Source organism: Salvelinus namaycush, chromosome 33, assembly GCF_016432855.1.
Source record: "Salvelinus namaycush isolate Seneca chromosome 33, SaNama_1.0, whole genome shotgun sequence".
Taxonomy (NCBI): domain Eukaryota; kingdom Metazoa; phylum Chordata; class Actinopteri; order Salmoniformes; family Salmonidae; genus Salvelinus; species Salvelinus namaycush.
The window spans coordinates 28632367-28652694 of NC_052339.1; the positions used below are offsets into that span (position 1 = coordinate 28632367).

A 20328-nucleotide genomic window follows, 5' to 3' on the forward strand; every position below is an offset into this window, starting at 1 on the left:
GTAAATAAGACTGGCTACTTCCTGCAATCATCATGTTTTATTTTTCAATCCCATTTACATCATTTGATGATTCATGTTGGCCTCTCCTTTGTTTTCTTCCATGCCACATTGATTCCACCTCTCCATCTTAAAACAAAGCCGAAGATGGGATGAGTGTGTAAAGAGAGGGCTATTTTCTGACAGGAGGGAGGAAGGGGAGAAAGATTAGGATTGAGAAGAGGAGGTATGAAGGAGGACAGAGTGGGGCAAGGAGAGTGTGGAGAAAGAGAAGGAGAGGGAGGAGATATGAAGGAGGATGGAGTGGGGGAAGGAGAGGGTAGGGAGAGGGAGGAGAGGAGGAGGTATGAAGGAGGACAGAGGGGGAAGGAGGAGGTATGAAGGAGGACAGAGGGGGAAGGAGGAGGTATGAAGGAGGACAGAGGGGGAAGGAGGAGGTATGAAGGAGGACAGAGGGGGAAGGAGAGGAGGACAGAGTGGGTGGAGAGGGAAGAGAGGAGGTATGAAGGAGGACAGAGTGGGTGGAGAGGGAAGAGAGGAGGTATGAAGGAGGACAGAGTGGGTGGAGAGGGAAGAGAGGAGGTATGAAGGAGGACAGAGTGGGTGGAGAGGGAAGAGAGGAGGTATGAAGGAGGACAGAGTGGGTGGAGAGGGAAGAGAGGAGGTATGAAGGAGGACAGAGTGGGTGGAGAGGGAAGAGAGGAGGTATGAAGGAGGACAGAGTGGGTGGAGAGGGAAGAGAGGAGGTATGAAGGAGGACAGAGTGGGTGGAGAGGGAAGAGAGGAGGTATGAAGGAGGACAGAGTGGGTGGAGAGGGAAGAGAGGAGGTATGAAGGAGGACAGAGTGGGTGGAGAGGGAAGAGAGGAGGTATGAAGGAGGACAGAGTGGGTGGAGAGGGAAGAGAGGAGGTTTAAAGGAGGACAGAGTGGGTGGAGAGGGAAGAGAGGAGGTTTAAAGGAGGACAGAGTGGGTGGAGAGGGAAGAGAGGAGGTTTAAAGGAGGACAGAGTGGGGGGAAGGAGAGGGTGGAGAGAGGGAAGAGGGGTGGAGGACAGAGTGGGAAGACAGGAGGAGGACAGAGTAGGGGAAGGAGGGAACACAGAGGAGAGAAGGAGGAGGACAGAGTGGAGGAAGGAGGGAACACAGAGAGAGGAGGATGGAAGGAGCAGCATTACAGGACGAAGGTCTAGAAATGTCTGACCTGATTTGAGACTTAATTGCTTCTCTGACCTTGACTGGCCACTTTCAGCCTCACACTCCTTTTCCACCCTCGTTCTTTTCCTCCATTGTTTCTTTTTTCCTCTCTTGGAACTGTAGATATCCTTTCTCCCCCCTTCTCGACAATATTGAATAGTTTCTTACTTCCCTTGATTCTTTCCATTTATGACCACGACTCTGAAAGGAAACCCATCTAGCCCAGTGTCCTATCATTTATGACCACGACTCTGAAAGGAAACCCATCTAGCCCAGTGTCCTATCATTTATGACTCCGACTCTGAAAGGAAACACATCTATCCCAGTATCCTATCATTTATGACCACGACTCTGAAAGGAAACCCATCTAGCCCAGTGTCCTATCATTTATGACCACGACTCTGAAAGGAAACCCATCTAGCCCCGTGTCCTATCATTTATGACCACGACTCTGAAAGGAAACACATCTTGCCCAGTGTCCTATCATTTATGACCACGACTTGGAAAGGAAACACATCTATCCCAGTATCCTATCATTTATGACCACGACTCTGAAAGGAAACCCATCTAGCCCAGTGTCCTATCATTTATGACCATGACTCTGAAAGGAAACCCATCTAGCCCAGTGTCCTATCATTTATGACCACGACTCTGAAAGGAAACACATCTTGCCCAGTGTCCTATCATTTATGACCACGACTTGGAAAGGAAACACATCTATCCCAGTGTCCTATCATTTATGACCACGACTCTGAAAGGAAACACATCTAGCCCAGTATCCTATCATTTATGACCACGACTCTGAAAGGAAACCCATCTAGTCCAGTGTCCTATCATTTATGACCACGACTCTGACAGGAAACCCATCTATCCCAGTGTCCTATCATTTATGACCACGACTCTGACAGGAAACCCATCTAGCCCAGTGTCCTATCATTTATGACTCCGACTCTGAAAAGAAACCCATTTATCCCAGTATCCTATCATTTATGACTCCGACTCTGAAAGGAAACCCATCTAGCCCAGTGTCCTATCATTTATGACCACGACTCTGAAAGGAAACCCATCTAGCCCAGTGTCCTATCATTTATGACCACGACTCTGAAAGGAAACCCATCTAGTCCAGTGTCCTATCATTTATGACCACGACTCTGAAAGGAAACACATCTAGCCCAGTGTCCTATCATTTATGACCACGACTCTGAAAGGAAACCCATCTAGCCCAGTGTCCTATCATTTATGACCACGACTCTGAAAGGAAACCCATCTATCCCAGTGTCCTATCATTTATGACCACGACTCTGAAAGGAAACCCATCTTGCCCAGTATCCTATCATTTATGACCATGACTTGGAAAGGAAACACATCTAGTCCAGTGTCCTATCACTTATGACCACGACTCTGAAAGGAAACCCATCTAGCCCAGTGTCCTATCATTTATGACCACGACTCTGAAAGGAAACCCATCTATCCCAGTGTCCTATCATTTATGACTACGACTCTGAAAGGAAACCCATCTAGCCCAGTGTCCTATCATTTATGACCACGACTTGGAAAGGAAACACATCTAGCCCAGTGTCCTATCATTTATGACCACGACTCTGAAAGGAAACACATCTTCACCCAGTGTCCTATCATTTATGACCATGACTTGGAAAGGAAACACATCTCGTCCAGTGTCCTATCATTTATGACCACGACTCTGAAAGGAAACACATCTTGCCCAGTGTCCTATCATTTATGACCATGACTTGGAAAGGAAACACATCTAGTCCAGTGTCCTATCATTTATGACCACGACTCTGAAAGGAAACACATCTAGCCCAGTGTCCTATCATTTATGACCACGACTCTGAAAGGAAACCCATCTAGCCCAGTGTCCTATCATTTATGACCACGACTCTGAAAGGAAACCCATCTAGCCCAGTGTCCTATCATTTATGACCACGACTCTGAAAGGAGACCCATCTATCCCAGTGTCCTATCATTTATGACCACGACTCTGAAAGGAAACACATCTTGCCCAGTGTCCTATCATTTATGACCACGTCTCTGAAAGGAAACCCATCTAGCCCAGTGTCCTATCATTTATGACCACGACTCTGAAAGGAAACCCATCTAGCCCAGTGTCCTATCATTTATGACCACGACTCTGAAAGGAAACACATCTATCCCAGTATCCTATCATTTATGACCACGACTCTGAAAGGAAACACATCTAGCCAAGTGTCCTATCACTTATGACCACGACTCTGAAAGGAAACCCATCTAGCCCAGTATCCTATCATTTATGACCACGTCTCTGAAAGGAAACCCATCTAGCCCAGTGTCCTATCATTTATGACCACGACTCTGAAAGGAAACCCATCTAGCCCAGTGTCCTATCATTTATGACCACGACTCTGAAAGGAAACACATCTATCCCAGTATCCTATCATTTATGACCACGACTCTGAAAGGAAACCCATCTAGCCCAGTGTCCTATCATTTATGACCACGTCTCTGAAAGGAAACCCATCTAGCCCAGTGTCCTATCATTTTTTACTCAGACTCTGAAAGTATACCCATCTAGCCCAGTGTCCTATCATTTATGACCACGACTCTGAAAGGAAACCCATCTAGCCCAGTGTCCTATCATTTATGACCACGACTCTGAAAGGAAACCCATCTAGCCCAGTGTCCTATCATTTATGACCACGACTCTGAAAGGAAACACATCTATCCCAGTATCCTATCATTTATGACCACGACTCTGAAAGGAAACCCATCTAGCCCAGTGTCCTATCATTTATGACCACGACTCTGAAAGGAAACACATCTTGCCCAGTGTCCTATCATTTATGACCACGACTTGGAAAGGAAACACATCTAGCCCAGTGTCCTATCATTTATGACCACGACTCTGAAAGGAAACCCATTTAGCCCAGTGGCCTATCATTTATGACTCCGACTCTGAAAGGAAACCCATCTAGCCTAGTGTCCTATCATTTATGACCACGACTCTGAAAGGAAACCCATCTAGCCCAGTGTCCTATCATTTATGACCACGACTCTGAAAGGAAACACATCTAGCCCAGTGTCCTATCATTTATAACCACGACTCTGAAAGGAAACCCATCTAGCCCAGTATCCTGTCAGTAGTGGAATAGGGAAGGAAGGATCGGTCCATGTCTCATTGGGATATATTTGTGTTCAAACTGATCATGGAAAGTAATCTGTGTGATGTGACGTCAATGTTGCGCGTTTGTACAAGCGTACGTGTGTGTGTGCGCGTGTGTGTGTGTGCGTTTGCGCATGTGTGTGTGTGTGTGTGTGTGCGCTGCTGACCATTACTTTAATAGTATTTCATCTCCTAGCCCTTTTTTTCATGATGGAGTGGTGTTTGCTTTACACACACCCTCTGCAGTCCGTCCCTCTAACAAATGAGTTTACCCTGGTCATAACCTTCACACATCTCATTACCAGAGATTGCATACCTTTTCATAAAGCCGTAGACCTGTTGTGAAGGATCACACACACAAACGGGGACCTGTTCCGGACACCGAGGCCCCGCTGCCCGTAAATTACTCCTCCACTCTCTCATACATACATAGTTAATCAGCTAATGTTGTTTTATTTCTTATTATTCATTTACATTGCTGTCTGATTTATCTAAATGACTGGTGCTCTCATTCATGAACACATTTGTAGTCTGTCTCTGTTTACATGGCTACTTTAGTATTGGGTTCAGACCATATGGGGGGTCAAAACCAAATACTACCAAATAATGTTTTATGAGATTGGAGAACACGTTGGGTGGGATCTTAGTCCATTCCTACATACAGAACCTTTCCAGATCATTGATATCCTTTATCTTCTCTTAAGGACTGCCCTCTTCAATTCAAACCACAGGTTTTCAATGGGGTTCAAGTCCGGAGACTGAGATTGCAAAACGTTGATTTTGTGGTCAATTAAACATTTTCTTTTGGGATTTTGATTAGTGCTTGGGGTCATTGTCTTCCTGGAAGATCCACTCGTGGCCAAGTGTCAGCGATCTGGCAGAGGCGATCTGGCAGAGGCAATCAGGTTTTTGGCAAAAATAACCCCATAACATCAAGGATCCACCACTGTATTTTACAGTAGGTATGAGGTAAATTTTCTGCATATGCTTCTGTTTTTCATGTCATCTGACCATACCATAGAAAAGTTTGGGAACCACTGGCATAGTGTACTACTTACCTTAATAATGGAACAGGGTCAAAGCTCCTACTATTGAGCAGGGCAGGCATATACACACAGTATGCTCTGTAATCCACTGACCTCTGAAGGCTCACACATGTACAAGAAGGTGCACACACCCCCTGCAAACACACACACATGCACACACACGCGCTAAGACACGCGTGCACACACAAACACACACCCTGACCTCTGTGTCTGTGGGGTCATCTCGTTGTCGGAGACTGGATTTAATTATAAGGGGAATGTGTGAATGTTTTCTTCTGTTGGAAAACTGGTGACGTCACACACACACACACACACACACACACACACACACACACACACACACACACACACACACACACACACACACACACACACACACACACACACACACACACACACACACACACACACCTACACATTCACACAAAACACTTTAGACCTTACAATGGCAGTGAACTAGAATCTGTTTATGATTTGGTTTGGTCAGGAAAGCTAATGTCACTTAAATATGTATTTTTTAAAGCCACGATTGAATGCAGCTCAGATTTTCTGGATATTTCATGCTTGCTTGTTTGTTGTTTACCTCAAGACAGTACTACTCTTGGGCCGTGACCTAAAAGCAGTCATCCATTAGAATAACAGCACACAGAGTCCTCGTACTTACAGCATACATTAAATATTAACCTACTGCTAATGGACATGGACTGGACTCTATCTGGTCATTTTGCGTTCAACAACATAGAGCGCACAAAGTTCATCAGTAAGCTAAGGATCCTGGGACTAAACATCTCCCTCTGCAATTGGATCCTGGACTTCCTGACGGGCTGCCGAGTAGGTAATGGTGCCACGCTGATCCTCAACACAGGAGCCCCTCAGGGGTGCGTGCTTAGTCCCCTTCTGTACGCCCTGTTCACTCATGACTGTGTGGCCAAGCACGACTCCAACACCATCATTAAGTTTTCTGACGACACAACAGAGTAGGCCTGATCACCAACAATGATGAGACTATAGACTATAGGGAGGAGGTCAGAGACCTGGCAGAGTGGTGCCAGGACAACAAACTCTCCCTCAACGTGAGCAAGACAAAGGAGTTGATTGTGGTCTACAGGAAAAGGAGTGAGTCGAGAGCTTCAAGTTCCTTGGTGTCCACATCGCCATGGTTCAAACACACCAAGACAGTCGTGAAGAGGGCACCCTCAGGAGACTGAAAAGATTTGGCATGTGTCCCCAGACCCTAAAAGTTCTACAGCTGCACCATCGAGAGGATCCATACCGATTGCATCACAGCCTGGTATGGCAACTGCTCTGCATCCGACCGTAAGGTGCAACAGAGGGTAGTGCCTACGGCCCAGTACATCACTGGGGCCAAGCTTCCTGCCATCCAGGACCTCTATACTAGGCGGTGTCAGAGGAAGGCACAAAAAATTGTCAAAGACTCCAGCCACCAAAGTAATAGACTGTTCTCTCTGCTACCACACAGCAAGCGGTACCAGAGCGACAAGTCTAGGTCCAAAAGGCTTGTTAACAGCTTCTACCACCAAGCCATAAGACTCCTGAACAATTAATCAAATGACCACCCGGACCATTTGCATTGACCCCCCCCCCCCCCCCCCGCTACACTGCTGCTCCTCCCGAGTGGCTCAGTGGTCTTAGGCACTGTGTCTTAGTGCTAGAGGCGTCACTACAGACCCTCGTTCCATCCCAGGCTGTATCACAACTGGTCGTGATCGGGAGTCCCATAGGGCGGCGCACAATTGGCCCAGCGCCGTCCGGTTTAGGGGAGGGTTTGGCCGGGGTAGGTCGTCATCATTGTAAAATAACAATTTGTTCTTAACTCACTTGCCCTAGTGAAATAAAGGTTATATATATATTTAAAATACTGGCTGTTTATTATCTATGCATAGTCACTTTACCCCTACCTACATGTACGTATTACCTTGACTAACCTGTACCCCCACACATTGACTCGGTACCGGTACCCTCTGTATATAGCCTCGTTATTTTATTGTGTTACTTTTTTTAAATGTAGTTTATTTAATAAATATTTTATTAACTCTCATTTTCTTAAAACTGCATTGTTGCTTAAGGGCTTGTAAGTAAGCATTTCAGGGTACAGTCTACACCTGTTGTATTCGGCGCATGTGACAAATTACATTTGATTTGATTTTCCTTTCCCAATATGATCCACTCCCTCAGTGTGGATCACCAATTCACTAATGCTCAAGTTGGTGTGTGTGTCTTTGCGGGGGCATATGCACAGCCTTACTTAGGCAATTCTCTCTTTCTCGCTCACGCACACACACACACACACACACACCCTGCTGACCTGTGAGTCGTTTCCGTCAGCATTGATTTCCGTTTCCCAGAGCGACCCCTGTCACCGCGGCGATAGAGTGCATGCTGGGTCGTATTTCACCAGCTCTACCGTCGGCACGACAACGACAGCTTCCACCCACAGACAGCGTTGAGAGTGTCTCCCTCTATCACGCACACACACATACAGTATATACACAAACACACGCACATATATATATACACACAGACACACTGAATACAGTCTGAAGGTCTGTAAAACGAATTGTTACATTGTCCTTGTTTGTACAGTAGATACCAAAGTGCAGACATGTCTTTATCTACTGAGGAAACGTGTACTGAACAGTATAGCACGTCAGTCTTTTCAGTCTAGAGTCAGACTATTGTCTACTTACTGTTACGAATCCCTCCGAGGATGGTGCCTCTTCCCGTTCGGGCGGCGCTCGGCGGTCGTCGTCTCCAGCCTACTAGCTGCCACCGATCCCCTTTTCTGTTTTCATTTAGGTTTGTCTAATTGGTTACACCTGTTTTGTGTTTAGGGTTAGGGGGTTATTTAAACCCAGTTGGCCCGCCGACTTTTGTGCGGGCTTGTTATTCTGTTTTTTGTGGTGGTGATTTATATAGTGGATTCTGTCCTATTTATGTTGGACAGTATTTTTTGACGCGCCCGTTGTTGTGTGGCGTAGCCGTCTCATAGATATTTTCTGGTTGAAATAATAAATTCCACTTGCTCAGAACTACCCTGCTCTCTGCACCTGACTCCTTCATTTCACCATTGTTATTGTGACACTTACTGTGTTTTCCCATGGAGCTTTCTATGTTTGTTTGTTTGGGCAATATTGGTCCAATGTCCACACATTCTTCCATACAGCTTTTTGAGCCTCAAAGGTGTGTTCTCTATTTCTGTTGGATGTTGGTCATGTCTTCTTGGGTGTTTCACTGTTCTGATGATGCTAAGGGCTTGTGAACATACATTACAGTAGTGGACAACGTAGATCCGAGGATGAACCCTGTATGGAAAAATCAAAGAATTCTGTGTGTACGGATATTGAAGTGTTTGTGTGTGTGCTCCTTTTTAGTCTGAATAAACTCCTTTTAGTTCAACACTACTCCATGTCAGAGATTGCGTCAACGTTTTTGATTTAATCCCCGTAGAGAATGATGCATAACTAAATGTTATTAGCATAATCATATTTCATCAAGTATCTGCTTTCATCTTGTCCATGTTTTGCTATTTCTGAGTGGGACCGTTAGAGAGCTAATGTGAGTCTGCTGATCCATCCATGCCCCCGTTAATATTTCTTACATTATAACCGTTATAAATCTGATGGATAGCTTTAGACTTTAACTAGGACTTAATTTTCTTCCTTTCTTTCCCCCGTGGTTTTTCCCCCTCTGTTATGTGACAGGTTTCTGGGGTCACTCTAAGGACAGGCTCGTTGGAGAAGATGATTGAAACCTCGACTCATACGTAAGTTAGGAAGCCTCAAACTAACTTCTCAACGTAACTCACCTCAAGGCATTATCGTGCTTATAGATGTCTACATAACAGCACATGAAGTTGCTTTTTTTTTCACCTGGGTTGCTGTGATCATTTCTCTTAGAAAAGAAAATTAGATTTCTTCTCCACAGTGGACTGTGTTTCACCTGAGGGATGAGACTGGTACCTGGTGAGGGGGTCGGTCCATAGGGGGTTCTGTAACACCAGGGGAGCCACGGCAACAAGGCTGTCCCCACGGCGATATGCAAAGCGATTTGCATTATACCCAGAATGCAGTGCGGCTCCATTTCCTGCATTCCCTCTCTCCCTTTCTGTCTCTCTATCTGGTTAAACATGTTATTAATTCATCCAATAATAAAAACTATCTGTGAATAAAAAAAAACTAAAAAACTATATTTTCAACAAAAGTAGGTAATATAATGTAGAATTAATTAAATGAAACAATACTTACTGTTCTCTGCTGAAGAGAGTGGGATGGATATGTGTAAAAAAGTGACAAATAAAGAAAATAATTAAATAAATGAGGTAAATCTGATCAAATGAAATGCAATAACAGTAGCGGTGTGTGAAAGCAGCGGGTGGATATGAAGCTCTGGGTTGTTACCTGCCACCAGCATCAACATTAAACACAACACACTGGAACACACACCACTACCCTCAGGGGTAGCACCAGGTGTGTGTGTGTGCGTGTGCGTGTGTGTGTGTGCGCCTTTCATCTAGTTCCATTTATATCGACTTTGTTTAGATTTTATTTATATCATTATATTTTCAGTTATTTAATAATTTATTTGATAAAATAACATTCAGGTATGGTAAAACAGAGTGGGCTGGAGATGATTTAAAATATATATCTTTATAATATCATGCTAATAATTTATACAGTTGAAGTTCGAAGTTTACATACACCTTAGCCAAATACATTTAAACTCAGTTTTCCACAATTCCTGACATTTATTTTGAGTAAACATTCCCTGTCTTAGGTCAGTTAGGATCACCACTTTATTTTAAGAATGTGAAATATCAGAACAATAGTAGAGAGAATTATTTATTTCAGCTTTTATTTCTTTCATCACATCCCAGTGGGTCAGAAGTTTACATACACTCAATTAGTATTTGGTAGCATTGCCTTTAAATTGTTTAACTTGGGTCAAACATTTTGGGTAGCCTTCCACAAGCATCCCACAATAAGTTGGGTGTAACTGAGTCAGGTTTGTAGGCCTCCTTGCTCGCACACGCTTTTTCAGTTCTGCCCACACATTTTCTATAGGATTGAGGTCAGGGCTTTGTGATGGCCACTCCAATACCTTGACTTTGATGTCCTTAAGCCATTTTGCCACAACTTTGGAAGTATGCTTGGGGTCATTGTCCATTTGGAAGACCCATTTGCGACCAAGCTTTAACTTCCTGACTGATGTCTTGAGATGTTGCTTCAATATATCCACATAATTTTCCCTGCCTCATGATGCCATCTATTTTGTGAAGTGCACCAGTCCCTCCTGCAGCAAAGCACCCCCACAACATGATGCTGCCACCCCCATGCTTCACGGTTGGGATGGTATTCTTCGGCTTGCAAGCTTACCCTTTTTCCTCCAAACATAACGATGGTCATTATGGCCAAACAGTTCTATTTTTGTTTCATCAGACCAGAGGACATTTCTCCAAAAAGTGTGATCTTTGTCCCTATGTGCAGTTGCAAACCGTAGTCTGTTTTTTTAATGGCGGTTTTGGAGCAGTGGCTTCTTCTTTGCTGAGTGGCCTTTCAGGTTATGTCGATATAGGACTCGTTTTACTGTGGATATAGATACTTTTGTACCTGTTTCCTTCAGCATCTTCACAAGGTCCCTTGCTGTTGTTCTGGAATTGATTTGCACTTTTCGCACCAAAGTACGTTCATCTCTAGGAGACAGAACGCGTCTCCTTCCTGAGCGGTATGACGGCTGCGTGGTCCCTTGGTGTTTATACTTGCGTACTATTGTTTGTACAGATGAACATGGTACCTTCAGTCGAAATTGCACCCAAGGATGAAACAGACTTGTGGAGGTCTACCATTTTTTTGAGCTGATTTCTTTTGATTTTCCCATGATGTCAAGCAGAGGCACTGAGTTTGAAGGTAGGCCTTGAAATACATCCACAGGTACACCTCCAATTGACTCAAATTATGTCAATTAACCTATCAGAAGCTTCTAAAGCCATGACATCATTTTCTGGAATTTTCCAAGCTGTTTAAAGGCAGAGTCAACTTAGTGCATGTAAACTTCTGACCCACTGGAATTGTGATACAGTGAATTATACGTGAAATAATCTGTCTGTAAACAATTGTTGGAAAAATTACTTGTATAATGCAGAAAGTAGATGTCCTAACCGACTTGCCAAAACTCTAGTTCATTAACAAGAAATTTGTGGAGTGGTTGAAAAACAAGTTTTAATGACTCCAACCTAAGTGTATGTAAACTTCCAACTTCAACTGTATATGCTCAATAGTGTAAGTAAACTGGAATGTTTTTTGTTGTTGTTGTTGTTGAAGTGCCGAAATAATAAGGAAAATTACCTGCATCAATTCATGTCTTATCTGAACCTTTCTTGGAACCGTGCTATCCATTTAAATGAAGAAACACAGCTATGAATCTTTAGTGGACAAGAATACTGTACGGTATGTTTTTATCAAAGTGGAGGAAGAAGGAAAATGTAACATGAATGATAATGTACAGTAAGTCAGTGATGAGCCATATGTTTCCCCTGGCTCAGTATGTCACTGTGGTAAAAGAGAGATTTATTTTCCTCCTGAGGGAACCAGGAGAGATAGATACCACTTGTTCTTCCTGTATTGACATTCTTAGGTCCTCGCTGTGTGTGTATGTTCTGCTGTTATTAGGCCAAGCTAACAAATCAATACTTTGCAGTACGGTGGGTCAGTGTGGATACGGTGAACTCTATATTGTCAGCTGCCACAGTCATTAACACACACACACACACATACACACACACACAGATGTATGCACACTTTTCTATGCAGATCCACAAAATAACTTTTTTATTTACGACTGTTTATCTTTTAAAAGTAGGGCAGAGACACATTTTTATGCCATGCACAAAATGTCTGTGGAAAAAAAATATTACATTGTAAATGAAAAGCCTATACTTTTAAATGTTTGTCAAATGAGTAGTTGAACATACTTATAGCTAAACATTGCAGAAAGCTAAGTCTCTTTTCTCTGTCATGGATGGTCAACATAAATCCCTCTTTCTCCTTTTCTTCTTGTTTTCTCTCACATCCCCCCTCTTTTATGTGATCGAGAGTGTCTTCCTCCCTCTCTCCTCTCTCTCTCCCTCCATCCCTCCTTCCCCTGCTGTCAGTAGCGCTACACTCTCCCTCCTCCCTCTCTTCCCTCCTCCCTCTCTCTGTTGCTGCCAGATGCTCAGTCGTGTCCCGGCCCAGCAGATGTCACAACTCACCAGCTGGGGGACAGCAGGGGGGGGGGGGGGGGGGGGGGGGTGGAGGAGGAAAGACAGGGGAAGAGAGAGGAGGCGACGGCGAGGAGAGAACGCATTTGGCTTATGGAAGGGAGACACGAGGAAGTGTGCGTGTGTGTACGAGTGTGTGGCAGGGTGGCAGCTGTGCCATCTGTCTGCCTGGCAGGGCTGCTCTCATTAACACAGGGGTTAATAGGAGTGGCAGCTCAGCGCTAGTGTCTAACATCACCCTCGGGACACACTGGAGGAGAGGGCTCAGTGTGGTGTGTGTGTCACCACTGACACACACATGGTTAATAACAACCTGCCAGGATGTATATTAACCCTGGCACGTGTGTGTCTTTGTTTGTGCATGTGCTTACGTGTGTGTGTTATTCTGATGAATTATGCCTTGCTGCTGTAATGATGTAGGAAAAAAATGGATTTACAGAACCAAAGATTACTGCCCTGGAGGCGCACACACACACACACACACACACACTCGCGCGCGCGCCGAGGGGTGGTGGCAATTTCATGTTATTATTGCATATTCATAGCTAATTGTGTTAGGCTTGGATAATAACTCTGAGTGACAGGTTGAGAAAATGGAGAGGCTGTTTCAACACAATATCCTCTTTCCCTGTCCGTCTCTCAGCCCTGTAAATAATCATTATAACACTCATGGTTCTAAATGGAGGTTTTTCCCTCATCTCTCCTCATGGCATAATGTCATTTATTAAACACTTATCATTTTCTCTCAATGTACAGCCCACATTTCTTATATAATAGTCATGGGACGTTCCTAAAAGACCGATAGCGGTGTGCCAAATTGTATTCCCACACAAAAGCGGCAAAACATATTAGCCTTTAACGAATGCTACAGTTTAGCGGGATACATTTTCTGCCCTAACTTGCTTGTGCATTTATCGAGAATGCAGGGTGCAATTTTCATGATTTGAAAATATGAAATTGCCAGGCCATTTTGTTAGAGGGGGAATAAAACGGTTTCATTTCATGTCAACAGGGAATGCCTTTTCTCTTGAATTAGGCTTTATATTTAAAAAAAATACCAGAAAGGAAAAAAAGATATATTGTTTATTTTCAGCCCTGTTTCAATAGACTATATAGCCGTAGTATTGAAGAGTTCTGTGATGAGAATATGCAGGTTAATAAGATGTAGATGATAAGGATACAGGTGCAGTAAAGCTCTGTAGTCCTGGTCTGATGCAAAGATACCCACAGTACCACTGTCCCTGTGTCTGAGCTAGACTGGCATGCTCAAAGAGACAGAGATGGCGTGTGTGTGTGTATCCTGTGTTTGTGTGCGTGTGTGTGTGTGTGTGTATGAATATGCATGCCTGTGTCCGTGCGTGTGTCAGAGCCCAGATAAACAGGCTCTCTTATCCCAGCATGTGAGAGTGTTTCAGCCCTGGGACAATCTACAGTCCTTAGAAAAACTGTCCTGTTTCACAAAATAGACCCAAAATTGGCTGCACTTACTTCCCATTCACCAGCCCATTTCTCTATTCAACTCTCTCATTTCAGACATGTCCTTTCTCAAGTACCCTGTTCCACATTTCAGCTGGTTTTATATTTCCAGAGATTTCCACCCGTAGAACGGCAGCTAGGTCAGACAAGATAATGAAATTGTAGATAATTGAGATGAAATTCTGGCTATTTGGGAAATGGTGGATAAAAAACCTCTAGAAATAGGTTTAAAAAAAAGACAGATAAATTGGCTCTTTTGAGAAGTTGAGGACTAAAACTTGTCACTGAATATTTGATATAATAAATGTCTGACTGGTATATTGCCTCCTAATATATGTACTTTGCCTGGTGAAATCAGAACAGAAATCTGCATCAGTCAATTTCTTTCTTACCAGCATGTCTGTGATTCCTCATGAGTTTAGCAGGATTCACAACTCTGTTCTGTTTCTTCTTGATGGTGTGTGTGTGCGGGTGTGTGTGCGTGCGCCTGCAATATGTCTCTGCTTGTACAACTTTAGAAATATTTAACATCCAAATTTGATATGAGCTTGGTGACTTTGGGAGTGTGTGGTGAGAGCCGTCTGTCGATCTTCTCCCTATGCCGACACCTCTGACAGCTGTCGAGCTCACAGGCGTCTCCCAACTGAGTTTGTGTGTGTATCTGTGTTTAACATTGGGTTTAAGTTCTAAAAATAGTAGTTAACTGACAGATCTGTCTGAGGATAACCATATCTGCACCTGCATTGCCTTTGAAATGATTTTGTCTCTGCTGCAGCCCTATGAGTCCTAACCTTGAGGTAGAGGATCTGAGGAGCCAGCTGAGGACTAGAGACAGAACCATCCTTTGTCTGGAGAGAGACATCAAGACCTTCCAACTGGAGAATAACACACTCAACAAAACTGAGGTATGGAGGAGAGAGTCTCACACACACACACCGAGACTGGGATTCGGAGGAGATACAGAGAAGAGAGGAAGCACATTCTGAACTGCAACCATCGTGCTTGTTCTGGTCTTTTTAATTCCTTATTCCTTGATACCGTGGATGGAACAGTTTTGTTGTTGTTGTAGTATTTTTTTCTTGGATGTGGTAGTTTTTACGATATTGCTGTGGCAGTGTAGCCAGCAGCGCTACATGTGTTGTGTGTTAAAGCGTGTGCTCAGCGTGTGATGAATGACTTACATGTCCAGCCCCCAGGTTACAAAATGGCTGCCCAGATTAAACCAGGGAGTTTTACAGCTTTCCCACACCTCCTTATGAAGTGTCACGAAATTACACCCACTGCTGTTTAACTGCATGGGGCTAGCGCTAGCACACTATTCTCTCTTTCTCTCTCTCTCTCTCTCTCTCTCTCTCTCTCTCTCTCTCTCTCTCTCTCTCTCTCTCTCTCTCTCTCTCTCTCTCTCTCGCGCTCTCTCCCTCTCTCTCTCTAAATAAATTTTTTTCTCACCCATCTTCACACAATACCCCATAATGTCAAAGTGAAAACATGTTTTGAAACCTTTTTTGCAAATTTATTGAGAATTAAATGCAAAAATATCTAATTTACATAAGTTTTCACACCCCTGAGTCAATACATGTTAGAATCCCCTTTGGTAGTGATTACAGCTCTGAGTCTTTCTGGCTAAGTCTCTAAGAGCTTTGCACACCTGGATTGTACAATATTTGGACATTATTCTTTTTAAAAATCTACAAGCTCTGTCAAGACGGTTGTTGATCATTGCTAGACAGCCATTTTCAAGTCTTGACATAGATTTTCAAGCAAATTTTAAGTCAAAATGGTTATTGTCCTGCTGAAAGGTGAATTCATCTCCCAGTGTCTGTTGGAAAGCAAACTGAACTAGGTTTTCCTCTAGGATTTTGCTTGTGCTAAGCTCCAATCCATAATTTTTTTTATCCTGCAAAACTCCCCAGTCCTTAACGATTACAAGCATACCTATAACATGATGCAGCCACCACTATGGTTGCAAATATGAAGAGTGGTAGTCTTAATGTTGGGGCTGCAGGTAGCCTAGTGGTTAGAGCGTTGGACTAGTAACTGAAAGGTAGCAAGATTGAATCCCCGAGTCAACAAGGTAAAAATCTGTCGTTCTGCCCCTGAACAAGGCAGTTAACCCACTGTTCCTAGGCCGTCATTGAAAATAAGAATTTGTTCTTAACTGACTTGCCTAGATAAATAAAGGTAAAATAAATAAAATAAAAATGTGTTGTATTGGATTTTCCCAAACATAACACTTTGTTTTCAGGACAAAAACTTAATTGCTTTGCCACATTTTTTGCAGTATTATTTTAGTGCCTTGTTGCAAACAGGATGCATGTTTTGAAATGTTTGCGTTCTGTACAGGCTTCATTCTTTTCACTCTGTCAATTACGTTAGTATTGCGGAGTAATTACAATGTTGTTAGTCAGTTTTCTCTGATCAGCCATTAAACTCTGTAACTGTTTTAAAGTCACCATTGGGCTCAGGGTGAAATCCCTGAGCGTTTTCCTTCCTCTCCGGCAACTGAGTTAGGAAGGACACCTGTATCTCTGTAGTGACTGGGTGTATTAATCCACAATTCAAAGTGTAATTAATAACTGCACCGTGCTCAAAGGGATATTCAATGTCTGTTATTAATATTATGTTTTACTTATCTACCAATAGGTGCCCTTCTTTGCGAGGCATTGGAAAACCTCCCTGGTCTTTGTGATTGAATCTGTGTTTCACTGCTCGACTGAGGGACCTTACAGATAATTGTATGTGTGGGATACAGAGATGAGGTAGTCATTCAAAAATCATGTTAAACACTATTATTGCACACAGAATGAGTCCATGCAATTGATTATGCGACTTCTTATGCAAATTCTACTCCTGAACTTATTTAGGCTTGCCATGACAAAAGGGTTAAATATTTATTGACTCAAGACATTCCAGCTTTTCATTTTAAATTAATTTGTAAAAATGTCTCAAAACATAATTCCAATTTGATATTATAGGTTATTGTGTGGAGGACAGTGACACAACATCTCAATTTAATCAATTTTAAATTCAGGAAAACGCAATCTCTATTGCACTCCACACTGCCCTTTCCCACCTGGACAAAAGGAACACCTATGTGAGAATGCTATTCATTGACTACAGTTCAGCATTCAACACCATAGTGCCCTCAAAGCTCATCACTAAGCTACGGACCCTGGGACTAAACACCTCCCTCTGCTACTGGATCCTGGACTTCCTGACGGGACGCCCCCAGATGGTACGGGTAGGTAACAACAAATCTGCCACACTGATCCTCAACACAGGGGCCACTCAGGGTTGCGTGCTCAGTCCCTTCCTGTACTCCTTGTTCACTCATGACTTCATGGCCAGGCACAACTCCAACACCATCATTAAGTTTACCGATGACACAACAGTGGTAGGCCTGATCACCAACAACGATGAGACAGCCTATAGGGAGGAGGTCAGAGACCTGGCTGTGTGGTGCCGGGACAATAACCTCTCCCTCAACTTGATCAAGACAAAGGGGATGATTGTGGACTACAGGAAAAGGAGGACCGAGCACGCCCCCATTCTCATCGCGGGGCTGTAGTGGAGCAGGTTGAGAGCTTCAAGTTCCTTGGCGTCCACATCAGCAACAAACTATCATGGTCCAAACACACCAAGACAGTCGTGAAGAGGGCACGACAAAGCCTATTCCCCCTCAGGAAACTGAAAAGATTTGGCATGGGTCCTCAGATCCTCAAAAAGTTCTACAGCTACACCATCGAGAGCATCCTGACTGGTTGCATCACTGCCTGGTAATGCAACTGCTCGGCCTCCAACCGTAAGGCACTACAGATGGTAGTGCGTACGGCCCAGTACATCACTGGCTTTCTGCCATCCAGGACCTCTATACCAGGTGGTGTCAGAGGAAGACCTTAAAAATTGTCAAAGGCTCCAGCCACCCAGTCATAGACTGTTCTCTCTGCTACCGCACGTCAAGCGGTACCAGAGGTACAAAAAAATGTCTGCAGCATTGAAGGTCAATCGGGGGAGAAGCTCCTTGGTCAGGGAGCTGGCCAAGAACCCAATGGTCACTCTGACAGAGCTCTAGAGTTCCTCTGTGGAGATGGGAGAACCTGGCACCATCCCTACGGTGAAGCATGGTAGTGGCAGCATCATTCTGTGGGGATGTTTTTCAGCGGCAGGGACTGGGAGACTAGTCAGGATTGAGTGAAAGATGAATGGAGCAAAGTATTGAGAGATCCTTGATGAAAACGACCCTAAGCACACAGCCAAGACAACACAAGAGTGGCTTTGGGACAAGCCCGGACTTGAACCTGATCTAACCTCTCTGGAGAGACCTGTAAATAGGTCTCTCCAATACCTGACAGCGCTTGAGAGAGTCTGCAGAGAAGAATGGGAGAAACTTTTTATGTATTATTTCTTACATTGTTAGCCCAGAAAACCTTAAATGTTCTTACATGCAGTCGGGAAGAACTATTGGATATCAGAGAGATGTGAACTTACCAGCAGAACCAGCACTACGACCAGGAATACGACCTTCCCAAAGCGGATCCTTTGTCTGCACCTCCCAGGGCATTCGAACTGATTCTAGAGGCCGACCCAAAATAACGCAGCCGGATTAGAAGGTGCCAGAATGGTCTTCTCGTGAGGCTTCGGATGCGCGCACACCACCCACCGCTTCCGAGTATATTACTCGCTAATGTCCAATCCCAAGTTAACAAACCTGTCTGGCACCGGGGTTCCGCTAGCGGAACTCCTCCCACATTCCACTGAAAAGGCAGAGCGCGAAATTCAAAAAATATTTTTGAGAAATATTTAACTTTCACACATTAACAAGTCCAATACAGCAAATGAAAGATACACATCTTGTGAATCCAGTCAACATGTCCGATTTTTAAAATGTTTTACAGCGAAAACACCACATATATTTATGTTAGCTCACCACCAAATACAAAAAAGGACAGACATTTTTCACAGCACAGGTAGCATGCACAAAGCCAACCTAACTAACCAAGAACCAACCAAACTAACCAAGAAACAACTTCATCAGATGACAGTCTTATAACATGTTATACAATAAATCTATGTTTTGTTCGAAAAATGTGCATATTTGAGGTATAAATCAGTTTTACATTGCAGCTACCATCACAGCTACCGTCAGAAATAGCACCGAAGCAGCCAGAGTAATTACAGACACCAACGTCAAATACCTAAATACTCATCATAAAACATTTCTGAAAAATCGATGGTGTACAGCAAATTAAAGACAAACATCTTGTGAATCCAGCCAATATTTCTGATTTTTTAAGTGTTTTACAGCGAAAACACAATATAGCATTATATTAGCTTACTACAATAGCCTACCACACTACCGCATTCATTCATCAAGGCACGTTAGCGATAGCAATAGGCACGTTAGCGATAGCGAATAAACCAGCAAAAGATATTAATTTTCACTAACCTTCATAAACCTTCATCAGATGACAGTCCTATAACATCAGGTTATACATACACTTATGTTTTGTTCGAAAATGTGCATATTTAGAGCTGAAATCAGTGGTTATACATTGTGCTAACGTAGCATCTTTTTCCCAGAATGTGCGGATATTTTTATGACACTCAACTATTCTGACCAAATAACTATTCATAAACGTTACTAGAAAATACATGTTGTATAGGAAATGATAGATACACTAGTTCTTAATGCAATCGCCGTGTTAGAATTCTAAAAATAACTTCATTACGACATCCAGCTTAGTTATAGCGAGAGAGTGCCCAAAATCTGGGCGCAAACTACTATTTCACATGTTCGACAGATATATGAAATAGCATCATAAAATGGGTCCTACTTTTGATGATCTTCCATCAGAATGTTGTACAAGGGGTCCTTTGTCCAGAACAATCGTTGTTTGGTTTTAGAATGTCCTCTTCTCCAGTCAATTAGCACGGAAAGCTAGCAAAGTAGCGCGAAGCTCTCCTTCCTGAACAAAGGCACACAACGCAACACGCCTAACGTCCCGAATAAATTTCAATAATCTAATAAAACTATATTGAAAAAACATACTTTACGATGATATTGTCACATTTATCAAATAAAATCAAAGCCGGAGATATTAGTCGTCTATAACGACAGCTTTTCAGAAGGCAATACCAGGTCCCTTCTCGCGCGCTCCAGAAAACAGGAAACTGGTGA

At 43.4% G+C, this 20328-nt stretch overlaps 1 protein-coding gene across 1 annotated transcript in view; it reads left to right on the top strand.

Moving 5' to 3' along the window:
* Positions 1–20328, top strand: part of LOC120027899 (trichohyalin-like) — a 160231-nt gene that overhangs the window by 15153 nt on the left and 124750 nt on the right. The window contains exons 4-5 of the mRNA XM_038972994.1: positions 9121–9182; positions 14926–15055. Of these exons, the coding sequence (XP_038828922.1) occupies positions 9121–9182; positions 14926–15055 (192 nt within the window). The remainder of the gene's footprint in view (positions 1–9120; positions 9183–14925; positions 15056–20328) is intronic.